The sequence below is a fragment of the Sciurus carolinensis genome, chromosome 2 (assembly GCF_902686445.1).
Source record: "Sciurus carolinensis chromosome 2, mSciCar1.2, whole genome shotgun sequence".
NCBI classification, from domain to species: Eukaryota; Metazoa; Chordata; class Mammalia; order Rodentia; family Sciuridae; genus Sciurus; species Sciurus carolinensis.
The window spans coordinates 158353431-158378473 of NC_062214.1; the positions used below are offsets into that span (position 1 = coordinate 158353431).

The window sequence follows — 25043 nt, forward strand, 5'->3', positions numbered from 1 at the left end:
AGCTTTATCTAGCCTACTGCTTAATATGCCATTATAGCATTTTTATCCATTCTTAGCCAAAGCATATTTAAATTTCTATAAAGTAAATAATTAACCAGGGCTAAATTGTAACTTCTTTATTCTTCTATATTTGAAATTGAAATTGATTCTAATATCGATATTTTTACTATCCCTAAATCATATGCTACAAAGTCATAATAAAGTAAAATGCAAAAGTATAATCTAGAAAAATCAGAATAACTTGAAGTCATATACCATTGGTATTTATCCATATAAAACTGGAGGATATGGATTTATAATCCAGAATTAACTTCATTTCACTAAAAATAATAATTAAAATTACTTTAATCAATCTAAAATGATATTCATACCTATCTTTATAAGGGAATCCAATTTATCTGACTCTGAGACCCACTGTCCCTCATTTTGGGGACAGGTCTGTTTTGAAGCACTGTCAAGTGTCAAAGGCAGGGTGTCTTAGTGAGGGGTTCAGTACTTGCTCTCTAGCCAACTAAGGCAGATGTCAGCACAAATGCAAAAGGACATTGAAGGTTCCTAGGTGCTGTTGCATGTTCTGCAGGTTTTCATTTTTGCCTGGGATCCTAGTTTTGCAGCTTTAATCTAGTGCTTTGTCTTCATTGTCTCAGTGTGCCATTGCTTTGTGCAGGAAACCATGTGAACCCAAAACCTGATGATAGTATATAAGACACTTTTGAGTCATTGTGACTCAGAGACTGAGGTCCAATTTTCATGTTTCTACAATACATCTCCAGTTTGTTACCAGATTATAGTGTTGTTTGAAGCAAATGTGTTTTATTGTGGTCAGATAGAATTGAGAATTAAATGAAAATGAAGAGTTCGTCTTTTTTTCAAAAAGTGTTGATGTCACTTGATAGCTAAGTTTTTATTAATCATAATTGAGAAAAATGCAGCCTAATAAGTTTTTGATGTGTTAATTATGTTTCTTTCAGGAAGATGATCCTCCCAGTGAAGGACAAGTGATGAGGATGCCCCATAAAAAGCTTCGTGCAGATGCAATTCTTTCTCTTCTTACTAAACAAAATCAAGAATTATTGGTCTCACAGCAATCAGTCTATTACTCAGAGGTATTTTCTATTCTTAATTATTTTTTTGGTTAGAATACCAATCGGAAAAAATAGAAATATTCTCACTTTTAATTTAGGCATGCTAATATTTCAGTTATTCAAAAGTTAGTGTTATAGCAACTTTAACCTGGAGTCATAGAACTGTATAGGATTTTATAACTGAAAAGAATTTAGAACATCTTTTCTATTCCTTTTGTTCTACACTGGAGAAAACTGAAGCTCTCTAAAATGATTTGTATATCACTCATTTAGTCTCTGACCTTTTACTGAGCATCTACTATATGCCCCCACACAGCCTTGGAAAAGATAAAGATGAGTGAAACATGACCTTTACATTTAATCAGTAACATAGTTACTGGGAAATATTTCTAATTAATTTCTGAAGAAAATATCTGCCATTATTCCAAATATTGCCCAAGAGTCTCCAATATATTCCTCATAAATTAATAGTTTTCAATTTAAAGGATGTTGAGCAATTGGTATTCCTAAAGAAGAGTCAGGTTAAGAGAATAGGGGATATATAGATGTTTTGAAGAAAATTATGGCAAATTGTAGAGAATCTTGAATGTTGAGTTTACAAGTTTAGATTTTCATATCAGTAGAATCATCAAAGTGTTGGTTGAAATTAAACCCCTTTTAAATGAGAAATACGTGGTTGGGGATATAGTTTAGTACTAGAGTGCTTGCCACTTGCCTAGCTTGGTGTGAAACCCTGGGTTTGATTCCCAACACCACCAAAAAAAAAAAAAAAAAAAAAGAGAGAGAGAAATGTGAGAGCATTTTGATACTGGAATTCCTAGTCTCAGTTCTTGATTGTTAAATTCATTAGAATATCTATAAGTCACAAAATGTACTAGGGTATTAATTTTTGTGTGTGTGTGTGGTATCAGGGATTGAACTCAGGGGCACTTGATTGCTGAGCCTTATGCCCAGCCTTATTTGTATTTTATTTTGAGACAGGGTCTCACTGAGTTGCTTAACACCTCACATTTGTTGAGGCTCACTTTGAACTGATGATCCTCCTTTCTCAACCTCCTGAACCACTGGGATTACAGGGTGTGCCACTGCGTCTGGCACTAGGGTATTAATTTTTAATACAGAATATGATGTATAATTTTTTAAAACTTTTACTTAATTTATTTATTTTTATGTGGTGCTCTGAGGATTGAACCCAGTGCTTCACATGTGCTAGGCAAGTGCTCTACCACTGAACTACAGCCCTAGCCCAGATATATAATTTTTAATACAGAAGGAAAATATGTCTGTCTTTTTTAGCTTTCCATTTATTTCATATATGACAAATATTTGTACTTTCTGTACTTTTGTACTTTCTTAGGGAAAAGAACTTTAGTAAATATGCTTTAAATTGTCTTAAATCTGTGTACTTATAAAAAAAGTAATGATTTATATATAATCTTTATACTACTTAAAAGATATTATTTTCCTCATCAGTTGTTTAATTATAAAGTTCACACAGCTTCAGGCAATTCTGTTTCATGAAGAATAAGAGATGTATTATCTATGGTTATAATTTTAAGTTTTATGAACAATGTATAATGTGTGCTAGTACCCATTGTTTTATATTATAACAGAATTATTCCTATATGTTTTGTTGCTATTTAATTATAAGTTGAAAAACATAGTGGTTAATCTCATAAAAAATAAGATTTTCAAAACAAAACCTGGCACTGAATACCTTACTAAACTAACTTTTAAAATATTTATTTTCCATGTAATGTATATGTGGCAAAATAGACATTTTCTAATGTACCTTTCAAGCAGGTGAATGATATATGGATTATGATATTGATCAAATATTTCCTGTTTTGATTTGATTTTAATATTAAGGTTTTAATAATTGTTGCTTTTAAAGGATTTGGAACACAGTGTTGGTGAACTTAGTGAAGGACAAAGGCCCAGACTGACAGCAGCAGCAGAAAAGGTCCTAAAGGAACATTCTCTGTATCTGAAGCAGCCTGTTGCTAACGCAGAGTCTTTGAATCAGCCATGTGATGCTACACCATTTTTTCAGCAATTTGACACAGTTTCAGGTATATACCAAAATGATGTTTCTTGTATCATTTTTTAAAATATTCAGTTTCTGTTCTATTCAGTTTTCTTTGAACTCTTTCCATACTGAATGCTACATTCTGTTTTGTATTATAATCTATAGTACCGTTCCTAGTCTGAATTGAGAAAAGTATAATTATTTTCAGATGAAGCCTTGAAAAATTTCTTTGTAATAACTTTTCTATGAGATATATAGCAGTGTTTTCCTAAATGTGATTCATGTATCTGTGTTGGTGCATGCATCATTGGATGGCACATGAGCTAATATTGGCAATATATGTACATTTAATGTTTTTACATATTGATGCATTTAATTTAATATATACTAGAAAAATATAACTAGCCCATCAGAACTGACATAACAGATCTCATTTAGGACAAGGTTCTATTAGGATAATATTGTAAAAATTAACTGATTTTCAGATCAGAACTCAGTGTACTCGGGACTCTGTTGGAACTTAACTAACTAAACTTTCTGCTTTAACGCTTTGGAAATAAGGATAAAATAGAATATTGATCACTAGCATAGAGAGTTAATTCTCATTATCTGTAGTAGTTATATTCCACGGTCACCACTAACTTTTCTGGCAAATACTGATCAATTGCTCCTGTGGGAAATATAGGTTTAGATTCCTGCAAACCTCTCATCACAACATTGTCAGCTGATCAATACATAACCTGGTTTCTGTTTGAAGCCGTCTTATTTAATGCATGTGTGTGCATGTATACATATATAGTTTAAAGATATGTAGTTTTTTTTGTAGTACTAGGGATTGAACCCAAGGCCTCCTGATTACTAGGCAAACACTTCAACACTGAGCTACATTCCCAGTCCTAATATGTATTGCTGATTTACTAATATTGAACTCACAACCAATAGCACTATAACTCATGCTTGAAGGATGCTTATCTAGCATATTTATTTATTTATTTTCCATAAAGTATATCACAGCCTTTTTGTGCTTAGGAACACTAGGCAGTATTTCAGTACTTTTAAAATGGCCAGGGGACCATTTTAGGTAGCAAAATTGCATGCACACACATATACAGAGTCACTTATTTATAGTGTAAAAGCTGAAATAAGAATGCAGGGTCTCTCTTTGCTCACTTTCAACTGGGAAAGTGCCTACTGGGTGATTTTCCTCTTGCACATGTCCATAAATGACCATATGGGTACTGTGAATATTGATTTTGGAGTTACAAATAAATTTTAGTGAGTAAATTTGCAAATGAGGCTTGGCTATATTCTTATTACTTACTTTTCTATGCTTATTACTGCATTCTTATAAGTAAAACTAAATGTCTTTAGGTGTTCAGATTTTCTAGAAGACAGGAAAGGAAATGCCTAAGGTTAGAAACACAGGGATAGAGAATTTACAGTGTTAGTTTTATATTGAGTGAACATCTTATATCATTCAGAATTGAAAGTCAAGACTGAATTTTCCATGGGAATAAATGTAAAGATTGACATTGGTTCTAATTTTGTGCATATGCTGAGAATTATGAAATACTTTATATTCTTTGAAATTAATTTGTTTCAAATGGCATAAAATGTGGCTTTATATTTTAATTGTGGAGATTGCAATTAAACAGAATTGACACTAGATGGCTCTCACAGATCACTTTAGAGCCACTGAATACTTCAGAACTAGGTTCCTGTTAAATTATTGTTAAACAAAATCCATGAGGATATAGATCATCCAGTCCTTTATATCTCTGGTAGCACTCAGAAGATTACCTATAGTACAGTGTATGTTTAATAGTAGACACATTTAGAATATTTGTTTGACTTAATTGGAAAAAGTACTAGGTAATGTGGCATGATTGAGCATATATGTATCAATGTAGCAAAGTGGCTTAGAATTTGGCCTCTTAGAATTTCATACAGACAGAATTATAAGTAAGCAAATGATGTAATTATATTATAACCTTTTATTTAGAAAGATCATCTGAGGTGCAGTGTGAAGGTTGGATTCAAAGGGTTGACTGTAGACAAGGAACTTGATTAAATGACTATTAATGTAAGCGTGGGGAGACATTATTCAGCAGTGAGGATATATGAACAGGGATGTTTGAGAGACAATTACGGAGAAGGACCAAAAAGCTTAATTTGAATTTAAAAAAGATAGAGAATGTCTAAGAAGTACCCAGGTTTCAGGCCAAAATACTTGACTAGGTGGTGATCCTAGTCATCCTAAGAGTGGAAATATGGAGGAGGGACAGACTCAGGGGGAAACAGGATGACTGGGATTTTATACATGTTGAATTTGAAATGCTTTCAGGTTTTATATAAGTGAAATAAACTGTTAGACAAGCCAGACAAAAAATTGTTGCTGGCATTGGTAATTTCAGGTGAACTTGGTCTTCTGAGTTTAGCCTTTTCTGAAAGTCCATGTTGGTTGCTTTCTCATTATAGTAAGATCATTGGAAAAGTGGGTATTTCAAATTATGGTGCATTACATTTGACTTCAATGAATGTAATATATGTGATGCAAGGCCTAACTTGCATCATATGAAAAGTCATCCACAGTTAATGAGCATATTTTTTAGAAGTGACACAGCAAATTCATCATTGTTATGCCATTATGGAATTCTTGCCTGACCCCTTATTCCTGGTTTAGATATCCTGTCATAGGTACTCTGAATAATTCTTTAATGGTGCCTAGTGTCACTTTTGTACTGTTAGTAACCTCACAAAAGGGTAGGAACTCTATATCTTGTTTATTATTGTATCCCTGTCATCTAGCAAGGTAGAGAGTACATGGTACATACTAAATATCTGTTAATTGGTAGATGTCATGTAATTTGAAAGGTATTATGCACTTTTTGGGTGCCCTCCATATCCTGTCTCCACAGTTTTCTCCTTTCTCATGTTCTACCTTATCCCAAGTGATCCATGTTAAGATTCTGGTATGTTGCTGGTTTGTTTTTTTTTTTAACACATATAATTATGTATGCATGCACACGTGCACATGTACCCCCACACACGTGCAATACATATAGTGTATATGATTGCCAGTATTTTACACTTGCTTGCCTTTTGTTTTTCCCAGTAAACCCTGTAGATTACTCCAGGTCAGTTGTTAGAGTTAAACTTGATCATAATATAAAATCCCAGGGTGTAGATTTCCAGTAATTTATTTAGTACTTCTCTGTTGATGGATATTTACTTTATTACCATTTCTCCCCACTATTAACAATTCTAGAATAAATGTTCACAAACAAGTTTATATTTTATCTGTGTATATTGTTGTACTTTATACTTATAGAATAGCTTCCTAGAAGTAGTTACTGGATCCAAGGGCAAATATAATTTTAATTTAAAAATAGATAATGCCAAGTTGCTTTCTTAATAGTTAAAACCAATTTACTTTTATAGGCAATTTATTAGAGCCTTTTCCCTGAATCCCCTCCTGAAATTATGTTTGCAACTTTTGTCAGTTGAGAGATAAAGACATGTATCTGACTGCTTCTGAGTTTATGTCTTTATAAACATAAACTGGCCATTTGTATTTACTCTTTTTAAGTTCTTTTATCACCTGTTAGGTTCTAAATTTTTCTAGTTACTTTTAAATCTGTTTCTATTATCTGTATTGCAGATATCTTTTTTCAGGTTTATATTTTATTCATTGACATTGTTTATGATTTTTGGTCATGTAATAAAAAAAATTTTATACAGCTGATTTGTGTATCTTTTTTACAGGTCAACTATCCCTTACCTTAAATGTTTGAGATCAGAAGTGTTTGGATTTCAGAATTTTTCCAAATTTTAGAATACTTGCATTTACATAATGAGATATCTTGAGAATAGGTCCCAGTCTAAATATATAAATTTATGTTTCATATATCTCATACAGTATCCTGAAGATACTTTTATGCAATATTTTTAATGCATTTCCTTTTTTTCTTCTTTCCCCCTGCTACTGGGTTTGGAATCTAGAGCTTCACGCATGCTAGCTATATCCCCATCCCTTTATGTTTTATTTTGAGACAGAATCTTGGTAAGTTGCCCAGGCTGGCCTTAAGCTTGTAATCGTCCTACCTCAGCCTCCTGACCTTGAATTTATAATTCTCCTGGGCCTTGCCTGACTTTAGTGCATTTTTGTTTTGATTGAAACCTGTCACATGAGGTTAGATGTAGAAATTCTATTTGTTGTGTCATGTTGGTGCTTAAAAGTATCAGATTTTGGAGCACTTTAGATTTCAGCTGTTTGGGATTAGGGATGCTAGCCTGTAATTTGTTTTTATACTTTAGTTATGTTCTTCTAATACAAGATTAAACCTGTAGTTTTCTAGATTATTATGTGTGCAGGATTTAATTATTAAGTATATATTTATGTTAAAGTTTATCTAAAATTTGTTTCGTAAATGATATAAGCTTAAAATTCCATTTGAGCTGGGCACAGTGGCACATGCCTGTAATCCCAGAGGCTCAGGAGGCTCATGCAGGAGGATTGCAAGTTCAAAGACAGTCAGCAATTTAGTGAGGGCCTAAGCAACTTAGCGAGGCCCTGTCTCAAAATAAAAAATAAAAAGGGACTGGGGATGTAGCTCAGTGGTTAAGAGCTGCTGGGTTCAATCTCTGGTACAAAAAAAAAAAAAAAGAAAGAAAGAAAGAAAAGAAAAATCCAGTTGAATTTCTTCCAGGTAAATAAACATTTATATTAGCATCAATTATTATAGCTATCTTTTTCTAACTGAATTGAAATATTAGTTTGTATATAAAATTCTCATAGGTGTAGGGGTATTTTTCTGAGTTATTCACTGTAACTATTCAGGATTATTGTCTGAACCAGTGATCAGACTCTTGACTTTCTGACACATTTTGTTATCTGATAAGGCAAGTCTCCCTTTTTTCCTTTTCATTTTCATTCTTTTCTTGGCAATTTCCAGACACTCATTTTTCCATATAAATTCAAAAGGATTTTATCCAACCAAAAATGACGCAAATTAAAATTGAACTAATTTGTATATTGGAAACGCTGACATTATAGTATATTTTATTGTTTGTTCGGATCTTATTCTAATTTTCTGAGATTTGTTTTACAATTTTCAGTAATAATTTTTGCCCTTTAATAAGATTTTATAGATTTTCTTCATATGGATACCTTTCCTAATTTTATTCTTAATTATTTGATAATTTAATAATTCTTAATAATTTTGTAGTTTTGGTTCTATAGTAAGGATTTTTTCAATTTCTGAATACTTACTGGTATAATATAAAGAAAAATCTAATCATTTTTGGACATTTATCTAGTACCAGTTATATTACCAAGTTCTTTTATTAATTCTAAAAGAATTCTTTTTCCTCACTAGGTTTTCTTAGAGTTTCTAGGTCTATGCAAAGAAAAATTTTAAAATATCTTCTCTTTCAACATTATATGTATTAATTCTTCTCAGTTGCTTTGCCAGTCATAGGGGGAAATGTTAGACATGTGACATAGGAATAGAAAAAGGTGTGTCAGAATGTAAAGAAGCAAATATAAGGCCATGAACATTAGTTATTCTAAGTTATGGTATTATTATCCTGATTTAAGTTAATCTTATGCTAGCTAAAAAAATGAGGTCATAGTTTTCATGAATTGTTTTGTATAGATTGATTACTATAGAGGTAAAAATAAAACTCATAGTGTTTTGCTTTATTCAAACTCTGCTTTAAAATCTCAATTAACATAAAAGATCAGAGTATGATTATTTCTATATTTAGGAAATTGTCCCTTGTGCAATTCCAATTTGCCTTTTAGTGGAAAATATCTTTTGTGTCTTTAATGTATTCTTTTCATTTAAAACAATTTAGTTTATGTGTAACTTTTCAGGTCTAATTCTGTCAATTAAAATGAGGTATATTATACAATGCAGTATTTAAAAGCTGTCGATTAATTAGAAAAAACTATTTTCTTGGAAATATTTTAGGAAGAACCTGAAATAAAGAGCAGTGATTAGAAGTTGGAAGAGTTTTTAATTTCTCTGTGCCTCTTTACTAGCTTTCTGATTTTTAGACAGTCACTTAACTTCACTGAAATTTGTTTTTTTCAGTGAAAGACAGAATACTTATCTGGCTTGCCTACCTTAGAGAATAATTGTGAAGTTCAGATTAAATGAGATAATGTATATGAAAGTGCTTGGAATATAAAGTGCAATACAAATGTACAATGATATTATCAAACTCTCTGCTTATTGTCTTCTTTTTATTGTTTTTATTGATGTGCTATTTAGATGAGAAAAAGGAGCTTGATCACTTGTAGAAAAATATAAACTTTTTCTAGATAAGAAGTTGCCCTTTGTCTTTCAAGGACATGGAGAAAAATCCTTTTTAGAATTTGAAAACAAAATTTCTATAAAATTTATTAAAATGGAGGAGAAGAACATATATCCAAGCTGTAGGCAGATAGAAAAACTATTACTTTTGTGTCATTTTTGTGTGTTAATCAATTAACATTTATTAAAAAAAAAGGAATTTTCCTTTAAGATTACATTTTAGACAGAAAATACTATATTAACTCTTAGTGATAGAAAGGTAAGCAGGAATATTAGGAGTTGGTGTATGAGGAGAGGGGTGGGAGGAACTGCATGGGTGACTTATTGATTGGAACCTTGTTTAGAATATCCATTCATTTGTGTGAACACAGGTACTTTTTGCATTGTCTTTGAGTTTTGGTTTTAGGCTTAGTACCAGGTAGTTTTGGTTGAAGTATACTGCTATTTCTAATTCAGTGGGTGAGAAATATTGGTAGTTTTAGTCAATCACTTGTTCTTTTTCTACAATAAATTTTGATTTTTGGTTTTTGTTTACATGTTTGGTAACAGGTGGTATTTTTGAAGATTCGTGTGCTAGTCATGGTCCAATGAGTTTGGGAGAGCTGGAGTTGCAGCCAAAAACTCACGTCTTTCTTCCCAAAACACTTTTGGCAACACAAAAAAATGATGTTAATTTACAGGAGGCAGCTGAAGATTTTTCTCAGGTACCAAATTAAGAATATTTGTATTTTATTTAAAATGAGAATTGTGACAATATTACAAAACAATCTTTGGAATCAGTCAGGCTCAAATAATGCCTCTTTTATTTACTAACTCAAGCCTGCACGTAAATCTTAGCTCAGCCAGAATCTTGCTGTGCCCTCGAACACATTACTTAGCCTGTTTTAAGCCTATATTTCCTTAACTTTAAGTTAAAGATTAAAAATACCAGATACAGATATCCAACATCTAGTTGAGTGACTATTATTCACTTCTCTGTATCTCCATGTGATACCTAGCTCAGTAATTTGCACACAGTGATACTCTATAAATGTTTATTGCATGAAAATTTGCAAAATATTTTTATTGAAAACATGAAATTTCATAATGATCAAAGCCAATGTTCATTGAAATTGTGTATACTGAAAAAATAGGCTACTTTCTCTAAGACAGTAATCCAAAAAAAGTGCATGTTATTAAATACAGTTTTGGATTCATGTGTTGGCAGTTAATTTCTCATTGTAGATCATTTTATTTCAATAAATATTCATTGCATGTTATTTGTGTAGTATTCTATTGTGTTGAGGAAGAAAATTTTTAAAAAATAAAATTAAGATTATTTATAGAACATACCATTATGTAGGGTTCAGTATTGCTTACATGTGACCAAGCAAGGATCAGTAAAACTTGCTAATATTGAATAAATATCTCTTAATAACTTCTGTATAAAATAAATTTTTTTTGTGATCATGATTTAGGCAAGAATGGATATGGTACCAAAAGCACTGTTCATGAAAAAGTGAATTTAAAAATTGGTCTTATCAAAATTAAGTATTTCTGTTTCCTCAAACAGTAGAAAAATGAAGACAAACCACAGAGGAGAGACAGTATTTGCAAACATTTATCTGCTAAAAGATAAGAAACTCAGTGTATAAGGAACTCACAGAACTGAATATTAAGAAAACAAGCAATTCAATTAAAAAATAGACAATATTTGGTCAGATACTTTATCTAAATAAGCACATAAAAAGATTCTCAAGCGGGGTGTGGTGGCACACACGTGTAATCCCAGTGATTGGGAGGCTCAGGCAGGAGGATTGCCAGTTCAAAGGCCAGCCTCAACAATTTAGCAAGGCCCTAAGCACCTCAGTGAAACCCTGTCTCAAAATATAAAAAGGACTGGGGATGTGGCCCAGTGGTTAAGCACCGCTGGATCAATCCCTGTTATCAAAAAAAAAGAAAAGTCAGTATTGTTAGGAAGATGCAAACCACAATGAGATACCACTATATACCCTCATTAGAAATCTAACACTTAAAAACTGTCTTGTGAGCCAGGCATGTTTGCACACACCTGTAATCCCAGATATTCAGGAGACTGAGGCAAACAGGATAGAAAGTTCTAAGCCACTTTCAGCAAATTAACAAGACCCTTAGCAATTTAATAAGATCCTGTCTCAAAAAATAAATAATAAAGGTCTGGGAATGTAGCTCAGAAGTGAAGCACCCCTGGGTTCAATCCCCAGAAACAACCCCCTGAAAAAAAAAAAATCAATTACATTATTTTATGTATCAATAGGTCCTCTATTTTATTTTCTTGCTGAGTATTACATTGTATAGAATGTAATACAATTCATCCATTCACCATTTGATAGACATTGGTGTTAGACCAGTATTAAACCCAGGGCTGCTTAACCATGAACTGGTGATCCTCCTGCCTCAGTGTCCTGAGTCCCTGTTATTATAGGTGTGTGTGCCACCACAGTTGGCTCTGTGATTGATTCTTGCAAAAATTATGTTGAGTAAAAGAAACCAGTCCCCCATAATAATACATACTCTACAATTCCATTTATAGAAAATTCTAGAAAATGCAAACTAATCTATAGTAATAGAAAGCATTTTAGTTATTGCCCTGAGGATGGTAGGAGGTAGAGGTGGGGAGGGCAAGTGGGAATGAATGAAAACAAAGAGGTATGAGAAAATTGCAGATTGATGAATGTGTTCATTATATTATCTTGATTGCAGTGTTGGTTTCATGGAATGAATATATACATACATACATACATACATACATACATACATACTTTCATCATATAGACCAGAACTTAGTAAATTGTTCATTTTAAATATATGCAGTTTATTATCTATTACTTATACCTCAATAAAGCTGTTTAAAAAGGAAGATTGCTTGCCTCTATTGGTCTTTTTTTTAAATGTCTTTAGCTAAGATTTCTTTGTTAATTTCTTTAGTACAGGTAGCAGTAAAGACAGCATACTTACTTATAATGCTTACTTAGTCCGATACTGTCCTAAATTTTTATGTGTTTAACTCATTTGATCCTTATAACAATGCATTGAGGTAGTTGTTACTATTATCTTCATTTTATGAATGAAGAAATTTAAGTATTGAAGAGTTATAATACTTGTATTAACTTGTTCAGAGCCAAAACTAGAAAATGACTGAGCCAGATTTGAACACAGGTAGTTCAGTTCCACAACACTGCTCTTATTTGCGGTGGTAATGGAACGGAACCAACAAGAAGGTCTAAGTCAGATTCTAAGATAGTTACAGATTGAGAATTCCATATCCAAAATGCTTGGAATCAGAAATGTTTCGGATTTCATTCTTTTTGGGGGGGATTGAAGCATACACATATGCATGATGAGGTGTCTTGGGGATGAGACCCAAATCTAAACACAAAATTCATTTATACTTCATATACATTTATATACGTAGCCTGAAGGTAACTTATATAATTTTTTAAAAATATTTTTTTAGTTGCAATGGACCATTATTTTATTTATTTATATGCAGTACTGAGAATCAAACCCATTGCCTTGAATGCCCTAGGCAAGCTCTCTGCCACTGAACCACAACCCCAGCATGTACATTTTGACTGTGACCTGCCACATGAGCTCAGGTACAGAATTTTCCACTTGACACATCCATGTTGGTGCTCAAAGAGTTGGGATTTTGGAGCATTTTGGATTTTGAATTTTTGAATTAGTGATGCTCAAGCTATAGTACCTGTCTTAGAAGTACACACCAAAGTAGTATTTCCTTTAAGACAGAAACTACATGACTAATGACTCTAAACTTGATGTCCAGAAAGGCTAGTGTTATTATTCTAATATAAGGCTGCTTATTTTTACCTCTAGGTGAAGATGTGCCTGTCAGAGCTGTTGTGCTTTTGAGTACACACACACACTTGAGTATATGTATGTAGACAGGTGTTTCAGATTCTATGGTTGTAGTTATTGATAAGGGTCCAGGGATGTCTTTTTTAAAATTTTTTTTAGTTGTCGATGGATATTTATTTTATTTATTTATATGGGGTGCTGAGAATCGAACCCAGTGCCTCACACATGTTAGGCAAGCGCTTTACCACTAAGCCACAACCCCAGCCCAGGGATGTCTTTTTTTAAGTTCTGCTAAAATATATCTGTTGGTTGTTTTAGGACTCATTCATGATTAAGCTATAAAACAGGAAAGGAAAGAAAATGGCTAAAGTGATCATAGTTGATGATGTGTGATTGTGAAGAAATTTGTGACTCTTGTAAATTCACATTTGGTTAGGTATGGGTAAGGAAGAAATATGATGGGCTTATGGTGGAGCATGCATTTTTTGAATGGCAAATGGAGTATAACAATACCTCCTCACACTTGTGAGAATTAAATTGTGTTACTATATATAAAAGCTCTTTGAAAATTGCAGTGCATTATGTAAATTTTCATTTTATGCAAAAGTGGTTATGTGGAAGAGCTTACAACCAAATTAAGTTCTTATTCTGTCTAACTCCATCATGTGTGTATAAATCTAGAATAGTTTGATTTATAAGTAGCTCTAAATTCTCTAATAGAAGTTGTAAGAAATGACTTAAAATGATTGAAATCCATGTATATTATTGAAATCGTTTAAAGGTTTTTTTTTTTTTTCCTATCTTTTTTATTTAAATAAGTACTGGGGACTGAAATGGAGCAAATTATATTCCATGCATGTATGATTGTGTCAAAATGAACCCCTCTATTATGTATAATGTACTAATAAAAACATTAAAAATATGTACTGCTGGGCTGAAGATGTAAGTCAGGGACAGAGCTCTTGTCTCGCATGTATGAAATCCTGGGTTCTATCCCCAGCACCACAAGAAAAGAAAAAAGAAAAAAAATGTACTTGATCACTCCTTTATTAGAAGTGCTAATAAATAACCAATGATAAAAAGGCAATTTGAAAGCAAACATATTATTAAAATTTTTATAATAAACACCTGAATAACTGCTAGGATTTTTAGCTTAAAGATACTATTATGACTTTATGTCTTAAATTATTAGTACCAACAACAGCAAGATCAGGATATTAAGGAAGTTGAACACAAGCCAGTACAAAGTCGTTTAATACATGTGAGAAGTAAATCTGATATTACACTTTCACAACAAGGTAAGCATTGTTTTCAAAATAAGTAATAAGTTCAATACTTGTCTTGTTAGTGAACAGATATATCATGAGAATTCTTTTCTTTTACATACATCTTAATCTTGTCTCTAAGGGAATATTTTCTCTCATTTTGTCTATTTGGATGAAGAATTTTTAACTTTGTTAATTCTTTTTACCAGTAAATACTATTTCTATTTGATTTTTAAAACTCTTAGCTAAAGTTTTCCTTGAATGTTATCTTTTGGTTTTTGTACAACTAAATGTCAGGCTCTTTTTACTTAGACATAGATCTATATCTATATCATAGTTATCTGTCTTAAATTATAATACATTTAAGGCAGGAATCATGGCCGTTAACATGCTGTAGGAAGGACATTTTGTGTTGTATGGTGATGCCAAGTAAGAAGTATAACAACAACAAAATTATTCTTAAGTTACATGCTATTATGTGAATGAAGTTTTCTGTATTATTATAGTATCAAAACTGTGTAACTCCACAGTTAACATTGAAGCATTTTGATGTTGTTTTTAATGTATCTGTAAGACTTTGGCCTTGTGCTTTTTTTGCCTTCTTGCTTCTTTTATAACCTACATTGAAATTTGGAGTAGAAATAAGATCACTTTTGTTTAAAAACTTTCTGTCTACAATCCAGGAAGAAGTATTAGAAATATTTTGAGTAATGGAATGATTTTTTTTTCTTGCTTTATGAGTAATAGAGTGATTTTTTTCTTTTATAGCTAATTTTATTTAATATTCTAATATGGAGTGAATGCATATAATTGAGTGCCAGTATAATTGTAAATATAGCTATGGACCTAAATGAAGAAAGTGCTCAAGGTAGTTATTTGGATTATCCTGGGGCTGAGGGTGTAGCTCAGTATAGAGTGCTTGCCTAAGATGAACCTAGCACCACAAAAAAAAAAAAAACAAAAACAAAACAAAAGACAAACAAAAAAAAGCATTGTGCCTTATGAAGTTTGGGCTTTAACATTTCCATTTATTTTCTTCCTTTCTTACTCCCAACTTTTCAGAACTTTGCCCTCTTGAACACTTTTAATCTACCCGTGGCACATACGTGTTAAATTTTATTTTAGAATTGTATGAAAAGTTGACTATAAGAATTTCTCATGGCTCAGTATAGTCCCAGTTCCCTCAGGAGGCTGAGACAGGAGGACTTCAAGTTTGAGGCCAGTCTGAACAATTTAGTGAGACTCTATCTCAAAATAAAGGGGCTGAGGATAAAGCTCATTGGTAGAGTGCTTGCCTAGCAAGTACAAGGTTTTGGGTTCAGTTCCCAATACTTGAAAAAAAAAGAAGAAATCATTTCTTATTTATAAATGAATTGTGTTTTTTGGGGGTATGTTTTACCTAATAAAACAACTGTTTTAGCTCATAGGAAGATAACTTTGGTAAGACTTTTCTCTCTTTAGGAAAGTGACATTGTTTTCAATTTCACTTATGTGAATGTCTCACCACAGGATGGCAATAGTTTCATTTTTGCTGACTTACAGCAATGCCATTAAATAATGTCCAGTTAACATTTAATAGTTCAACAAGTCGTAAGAAAATAAAGAAACTAGAAGTTAGGTAGTAGGAGAAAGTTTTATTTAAAAAGGTCTATAATAGTTAGACTTAATATGTTTAAGTTTTTTTGCATTTAATATTACATCCAATTCAAAAGTTAGGAGAGCAGACCTATTCAGACTTAACTAAGACACATAAAAACCCAGTGGGTTATAAATAGAGTATTTTAAATAGAAGCTGAGTCTTCTGCTCTGTAGTTGATACATATCTCTAGACTGAATATTTCTGAATGGATATGATTGCCTTGGCAAATACAGACATTTATGACTTTTTCCCATAAATTTTGAGGGTTGTTTTTTTCCTCCGATGAAATTCTAAGACTTTGCCAAATATTTCAGAGAATAGGAAGCCAGAGTGCCAAAATAATCCCTGGGGCTCTCAGGACTTAGGGTGACCTTGAAGGAATTCAGTCCTATCTCTTACACTCAGAGGCCTTGAAGATAAGGAATTCCATCCTATCACCAGGAATCAAAACCACATCTTTTCTGGCAGATAAATGTTTCTAAGAATACTTGATCCCCAAATTATGGCTATTTCAGGGGGTAGTATCATGTACTTTACTTTGAAATGTATAGTAGCTTAATGTGCATGTATAAAAAAATCAAAGCAGTTTACTAGAAATAGCACCTCTTTTAAGGATCATTCGTTCAAAATTGAGGCTATGGTAGAAAAGAGATTCTAAGACTATGCTGCTGAGAAATTTGCAAAATTCTTGTTTTTAAAATTTTCCCTTCCTTGGTTATTACTTTCAGATTTTAATATAAAAAAGAAATTAAATTATTCTCAGATGATATCTTTGGAGTATAAGACTAAGGTCGTTTCATTTGGTATTCAGTTCCTTGGGTATATTTTGACCACATGATATCACTTATCTGATTCTATGTACTGATGAATGTATCTAACAATTTTGTATGAAAAACTTCACAAAAAGTGATTTTCATTTCTATTATTTTCCCTTTTACTGTGCAGATTAACTTTCTTCAATATAAATGAGACTACTTTGAAATCAATTTGTTTGTGATGAACTCAGAACAACTAAATTGCATAAGTGATATGCTAAAATAGTTCATTTCTTCACTACCACTGACCTACATCCCCAGCCCTTTTTTAATTTTTTAATTTTAGTTTTTTGAAACAGTGGTCTCATTAAATTGCCTATGCTGGCCTTAAACTTGTGATCCTCCTGCCTCAGCCTCCCAAGTAGCTGGGATTACAAGCATGTGCCATGGTACTCAGCTTTAAATAGTGCACATTAAAAAAAATACTTTCCTCCTTTAGTTTCCTCTTAAATTTTAAAACTATAATGATTAATAATAATTAGAAAGTCAAACATACTATACTATAATGGGGAAAAAATTAGGTCATATGTTTATAGTTAAATGCTAGGATGGACAGGATTGGATTGAATTGTCAAAGTCATAGCATTTTTCAGTTTTCTTATTTGTAGATTATGTTGATAAGAATATATATATCAAAATGCTAAAAATAATAGATGTAATTGCGGTAATTCATCAACATTAGTTTGTTTTTGTGGGAAATAGAGAATCACAAATATTTCTTTTTAGCATTATGTCCTGAGTTTAATGCCTAGCTACCTTACCACCTTCCTACCTCACATACTGTGATCATAACTTTAAATATGTGATAATTAGGAAATTCAAAGCTTATGCTCTGTAGAAGCTATTTCTGACCATATATGAAAATAAAATCATTTTTGTTTAATAAGGTGGTAGTTTTTTGCCTTTGTATTTTTAATATGACTAAATCCCATCTATCCCAACTATCAGAACATAATTAATCTTAACATTGTGCACAACCATAGAAACAAAAAATTGTACCCCATTTGTGTATAATGAATCAAATACAGTCTGTAAAAATAAAAATAAAATTAAAGAACAAAAAATTTCAAACTATAGCTAAATATTTTTGTTTGTTTTGTTTTTTGGTTTTGGTGTTAAGGTATGATAGTGATTTCAAAAATGTAGGGTTGCAGTAGCAGGGGTTTGGCTCATTGGTTAGCAAGCATGAACCTAGGGTTCTATTCCATTACTACAAGAAAAATAAGTAAAAAAGAAAAGAAATATCTGAAATAGAGTGGATGGGGCACCTACTTATGTCTGCAAAAAAATCCATAAATTTAAATGTTTAACAAGCATTGTCTGAATAAATATGTCTTCCACAAGTTATTGATTAACAAAGAAGAAGTTCCCATTGAAATGTTGCTGAATTGGGGAATTTTATTTCTGCCCAGGATGAGGAAAATGAAAGAGTATTACTGCCACTCTAATTATAATAAAATATTAGATAAACTACAAAATCATAATATTTCTTAAACTCATCAGAGGGCTTATGGTGCTTGTGATGCAAAAAACTAAGTAGGCTAAAGTCCAAAGAAAGGCAGAATTCTCCACAAAAAGAAGGGACACAAGTACTTTATCACCTGCTAGAGCACAATCACAGGAAGAAAGGCTGGGCACCAGCCAAGTAGACAGAGTAGATGAAACTCAGCAGAGCAGCCACACAACAGAGCAAGATGAAACTCAGCTCCTTTTTATGAAGTAAAAGAAGCCAAATTAAAAAAGATACAACTGTATGGTCCCACTTATGTGATATTGTAGAAAAGGCAAAATTATAGATCAGTGGTTGCCTACCAGGCAACTCTAAGTAATAGGAGGGAGATTTCTGGGATAATGGAAATGACTGAGGTAGAGGTTATATAATTCAATGAATTTGTCAAGAGTGGATTTTACTGACTATGAACTATGTAAATATTTCATGTACATTTAATGAAATGTCAAATGACATTTAAGTAAATATTGCTGAGTTTATGATATTTCTTTTTCCCATTGTGTTTTTCTTAATAACTTATTATAAAAGTATATTATTTGGAAATGTATAAAGAAGTTTTGTTGTTAAAAGGTATGTAAATGTGCTGAGTATATTATATATACATTTATGTATTCTTACATCTTTTTCTTCTATTTATTCCTTTAGAAGGAGATAGTTTGATATATTTTATAGTATATTTTCAATATATTTTCATACAATATATTTTCAATATAATGTAAATTGGATTTTAGATGTTTGTTTAAAATTAAATTCCTTTCACCTGGGTGTGGTAGTGGACTCACCTACTCAGGAGGCTGAGTCAGGAAGACCACTTGAGCTCAGGAGTCAAGACCAGCCTAGGCAACATTGCAAGACCCCCATCTCAAAAATAAATAAATTCCATTCAAACCAAAAGTTTCAAACACTTGTGCTTTGTAGTTTATAGCAGTTAGCTAGAAAAAAAAAAAATGATATTGTATGTGCTAAGAAATTCAAAATTCTCAATAGAAATATTCTCATTTTACAATGGATTTTTTTTAGATTTCTGAAAGGAAAGAACTATCAGCCCCTACAGTATGACTTTTTTATGCACATACAGTAGAACTAATCAACCAGTTAAATAAACACGAATCGAATTCTCTTCTAATCCTCAATGCTTTTGTGCATTTTCATCCTCTACCTGGAGTTTCCTTCTCTCTGCACCTTGTGTGCCTTTAAATTATTCATTCTTCAACATTCAGCCCCATCTTTCTGAGCCTTTATTAAACCTCTGATAGAAAATACCACATTCATTTTTAACCAGACCTCTCCCCCATCTTTTTTCTTCCTTGAACATAATCATTATCTTAGCAGTAATCTCCATTTACTGAAGGCTTGCCAGGCACTTAGTTGTAATTTCATTTAGTCTTCAAAATACCATGTCAGGAAAGTAGTTTTATTTTCATTTTATAAGAGAGTGAGAAATAAGATTCATGGCAGTTAACGAATTTTCCCAAAGCACATGATTTAGAAAATGAACTCCAGAATTTGAGTCCATATCCTCAAAACTTCATAGTAGGAAAACAGAACAACCCAGTTTTTTAAAATAGGTAAAAGAACCAGGCAAGGTAGAGCACGCCTGTAATGCCAGAGGTTCAGGAGGCTGAGACAGGAGGATCAAGAGTTCAAAGCCAGCCTCAGCAACAGTGAGGTGCTAAGCAACCCAGTGAGACCCTGTCTCTAAATAAATAAAAAAGGACTGGGATGTGGCTCAAGAGTTGAGTGCCCCTGAGTTCAATCCCTGGTACCAAAAATAAAAAAGAAATGGGTAAAAGATTGCAAAGCTGTTGCTTTGTTCTTGTTTTATGCCACATGATGAATAAGCATTTGACAGATACTTATCTTGTGACTTAACAGTTTGTTGGTAAGAGCTTCTTTTATCATTTCAATATTCCTCAGACTACTTATTGAAAATTTAAAGAAAAGAGATATATGGAATGGTTTTGTGAGTTTGTTTACGATAGGTTCCTTTTTGTTAGAGTTTATCTCCCAATGTAGCATTGTGCCTCGTACACAGATGATGATCAAGTGTCCATTGATTTGGATTTGATGATTACAGTATTTGCTATTGACTACAAATTACATTTAATTCTGTCATTTAGTAATAAGACAGAAGGAAGGGAAGAGAGAAAATTAGAATATTTCATTACAGTCATTTTTCAATTACTGACACTTGGTTGCAGATAGGCACAGTGGAATAATTCAAAATTATTTTTAATTGCTTTTCTAAAAGATTTGTGATTTCCTTTGTAGTAGTAATATAAGTTTTCATTCTTTGAGGGCATATTAGTTGGACAAAGGGTAGGGGAAGCTAAGAATATATGACCAAAGGTGAGAAAAGTAAAGTCAGGTTGTATATTAGAATGTGGGCAATATTTTTGTACTTAAGACAACAGAGAAAAACAATCAAATACTGTATACTTCTCCCCTGTAAAGTGAATTACTGGTTCATTTGTTTGTTTGTCATTTCCGCAACCTAACAGCACTGGGACTCGAACTCGGCCTCAAGCATGTAAGGCAGGCACTCTACGTGATGGGCTATATCGCTAGCACTGTAAAGGGAATTATTTATTGGTTTTTACTATATTCAAAAAGTTGCAAAACTATCCCTAATCTCTAATTCCAGAACATTCTTTTATAACTCTTCCCCCTAAAAAAATACCCATTTGTTATAATTCTTCATTCTCCCCTCCTCCTGCCCTGGCAACCACTAATCTCATTGGCAAAGACTAATCTATGTCTTTTTGGATTTACCTTTTTCTGTACATTTCATAGAAACAGAAATATGCCATAAGTGGTTTTTATGTTGGTTTCTTTCACTTAACATAATGTTTTCAAGGAACATTCATGTTGTTGCAGATATCTATTATAGTTACCTATGGAATTTCCTCCATCTGCTCATGTGTGGAAGGCTTGATCCCAGTGCAGCAATGTTCAGAAGTCAGGCTTTTAGGAAACGATTGGATCATGAGAGCTCTCACCTCATCAGTGGATGATCCATTGATGGATTATAATTTGATGGCATTATTGAGAGGCAGTGGGACTCATAGGAGGTGAGACCTAGATGGAGTAAATGGGTCATTGGGGGTATTCCCTGGTGGAGAATATATCTTGTCCTGGTCCCTTCCTCCCTCTTTCTCTCTCTGCTTCTGAGGCATCCTAAGATGAGCAGCTTTGCTACATCACATCCTTCTGCCATCATGTTCTGATTCACTTTAGGATGAAAGCAATGGAGCCAACTGACCATGAATTGAAACCACTGAAACTCTGAACCAAAATAAATCTTTCCTCTGCTGTTTTTCTCTCAAGTTTTTATCAGAGTAACCAAAAACTGACTAACACAATTATTTTCTTTCTTTTTATGCCTTAGTAATATTCCCTTGTACTTTTATTCCCAGATCAACCTTTTCTATTATCACTGTTGTGCAAAGTATTGTAGGTAGTTCTGTGGATTTAGAGATCCTCCTGCTTCATCACCCTGAGTAGCTGGAGATTCTAGTCATACACCACCATGCCTGGCTTTGATTTTCTTTTTGTAGCATTAATTATAAATTGTGTTTGGAGAGCTTAGATTTTTCCCAAGTCATTAAATACATCTCACCAGAAATGTATACCAGGATCATTTTGAAGACTCATCAGCTCTCCAAAAAAATCTTTGCAACTTTTTGCATTGTTCTTAGCAAGATTTTCTTAAACCTGACTTTACATTTTTTATTGATGTTAAATATAAACCATTAGATCAATTAGTAGCCTTTTATTCAACAACCACTAAAAATATTTTAACCTTATAAAATAATAATCACTGAGGTAAATGTAGATTTGATGACATCTTTATACATTTGTACTAATCAGATAAATACTTAGTCTTTGGAGTAGAGGAATCATCTTCAGTTCAACAGAACCAAAGGTCATAATTGGTACTAGTGGAAGGATGTGATCTGACTGCTAGTTTAGTAATATTTTTATTATACCACACTGCTCTCCTCCAAATAAAATTACATATAATTGCAAGTTAATATACTTAAGAACGATTACTGTTCTAATCACCATAATAATTGTTCATTTAACTGTTGTAGTGATTTAAGTTTTCTATAAATAAAGTAAAATCTACATAGACTATTTCATCTGAGAGAGTAATAGATTATTTCACTAACCCAGTTCTACCCTTTTTGTTCATATACTGGAAATAAAAAAGAAGGTTGACTATTTAAAATTATTAAAGCAAAATAGTAAAATAGGCTTATATACATGTAGGATGAGCTACTACTGGATAGTTTGTTAGTCTCTAATATAGTGTTTCTTAAAATTTAATAGACATAAAAGTACTTATTTAATATGTAGATCCCAGGCTTCCACTGAGACTGCCTGAGGCAGGACCTGGGAATAGGAACCTTAAACTAGTACCCCTGTGAGGCAGGCACAGGACAGGGAGGACCACCCTTTGAGAAACACTGCTTTGTTAGTGGCTTCAGTTGTTTTGGGGAATTTGTTCTCTGTGGAGATGGAGGCATTACAGCGTAGAACATGCAAGATACTTAACCTCTCTGTGCTTTTCCTGTTGTGATATAGTACATATTTTTGTAGGTTGATATGGTAATGAAAAACAAAATGCATTTATAATAGATAAGAGTGTTGCAAGTATTAATATTATTAGTGTGACTGTATCTAGGAAATCTCTCCTTTTTAATACTCATGTTGTAATCAACTCTCTTTTAACAATAAGACGTGAACATGTATTAGTCTTGAACTTTATGAGAAAAACCTTATGGTAGTCTGTGTTCTATGTAGTGTTAGAGAGATAAATTGACGTTTTTGCCTTCTTAATGAATGTAGTTAAGATTATAGCTATACCATAATTTATATGCTATATACCTTGGATTCTTTTACATAATTTTCCATTTGTTTATTTGATAGCTAAGGTGAAGATTATCAGCCAGGATGATCTCCAGCAGTAATTTAGCCATTGACAGGTGAAGTTTTTAGTAGATTGCATTCTGTCAACAGTTCTCACATCTTTAAATCCAAAAGAAACTGATAATTTAAGAGCTCAACAATCATGTATAGGGTGGGACATCCTGATTAGAAGTGTAATTAGGACTGAGGTCAGTATGAGTACTTAAGAGACTTTTAAGAATTATTAAATTATTGGGAGAATTTAATTAACAAAAGACAGTACAATTTCATTTATTATACTTATATGTTCTTGGCAAACATTTTTTTTCCTTTTTATTGTCCTTACATATTTTATTATGTAGAAAAGTTAATGTTTATTGATTAAACTTTCTTATCCATGATAATTTTTGCTTTTGCCACTATTATTATTCATGTTATATAGAATAAGATTTTGTTTGTGTAAAATGCCCAAATTTTTGCCTTTGGTGCCAACACATTTTCCCCTATCCTCACTTTAAGGTAAAGGTCTAACATCATCTAGGAAGGTTTGACACTGGTAGCTTTGTGGAAAAAAACAAAACACTAAATTATTTTTAAGTGGGAAAAATCTCCCAAGACTGTACTTGGTATAGAAAACAGATAACATTAAGTAAATGCCATGGTTCTTCCCATGTGATTCATATGTAAACACATAATTCAAGCTTATTGGCAGCTCTTAAAAGGCATATCATAGCAAAGCAAACCTGTGATGTTTTAGAAATGATGCAAATGAGAATGTCAGACACTGTTTGGAGGTGAGAAGAACAAATTAAAATTTGAATTTAGTTATGTGAACTCATCTAGCTTGTTTCATTGATATTTGGTTTTGCTTTTGTTTATTTCTTTTTCTTTTTTTTAATTTATTTTTATGGTAAACAAATGGAATACATGTTGTTTCTGTTTGTACATGGAGTAACAGCATACCATTTGCGTAATCATACATTTACATAGGGTAATGATGTTTGATTCATTCTGTTATTTTTTTCCTTCCCCCCAACCCCTCCCACCCCTCTTTTCCCTCTATACAGTCCTTACTTCCTCCATTCTTGTCCCCGCACCCCCCCCATTATGTGTCATCATCCGCTTATCAGCGGAGATCATTCAGCCTTTGGTTTTTTGAGATTGGCTTATCTCACCTTAGCATGATATTCTCCAATTTCATCCATTTGCCTGCAAATGCCATAATTTTATTATTCTTTATAGCTGAGTAATATTCCATTGTATATATATACTACAGTTTCTTTATCCATTCATCAATTGAAGGATATCTAGGTTGGTTCCACAATCTGGCTATTGTGAATTGAGCAGCTATGAACATTGAAGTGACTGTATCTCTGTAGTATGCTGATTTTAAGTCCTTTGGGTATAGGCCAAGGAGTGGGATAGCTGGGTCAAATGGTGGCTCCATTCCAAGTTTTCTAAGGAATCTCCACACTGTTTTCCAGAGTGGCTGCACTAATTTGCAACCCCACCAGCAATGTATGAGTGTACCTTTTTCCCTGCATCCTTGCCAACACCTGTTGTTACTTGTATTCTTGATAATCGCCATTCTAATTGGGGTGAGATGGAATCTTAGGGTAGTTTTGATTTGCA

The 25043-nt window shown here is 32.6% G+C and overlaps 1 protein-coding gene across 1 annotated transcript in view; it reads left to right on the forward strand.

Moving 5' to 3' along the window:
- Kiaa0586 (KIAA0586 ortholog) overlaps positions 1–25043 on the forward strand; it is a 114677-nt gene that overhangs the window by 58179 nt on the left and 31455 nt on the right. Inside the window, 4 exon segments of the mRNA XM_047541183.1 lie at positions 972–1106; positions 2980–3157; positions 9984–10138; positions 14464–14569. Of these exon segments, the coding sequence (XP_047397139.1) occupies positions 972–1106; positions 2980–3157; positions 9984–10138; positions 14464–14569 (574 nt within the window).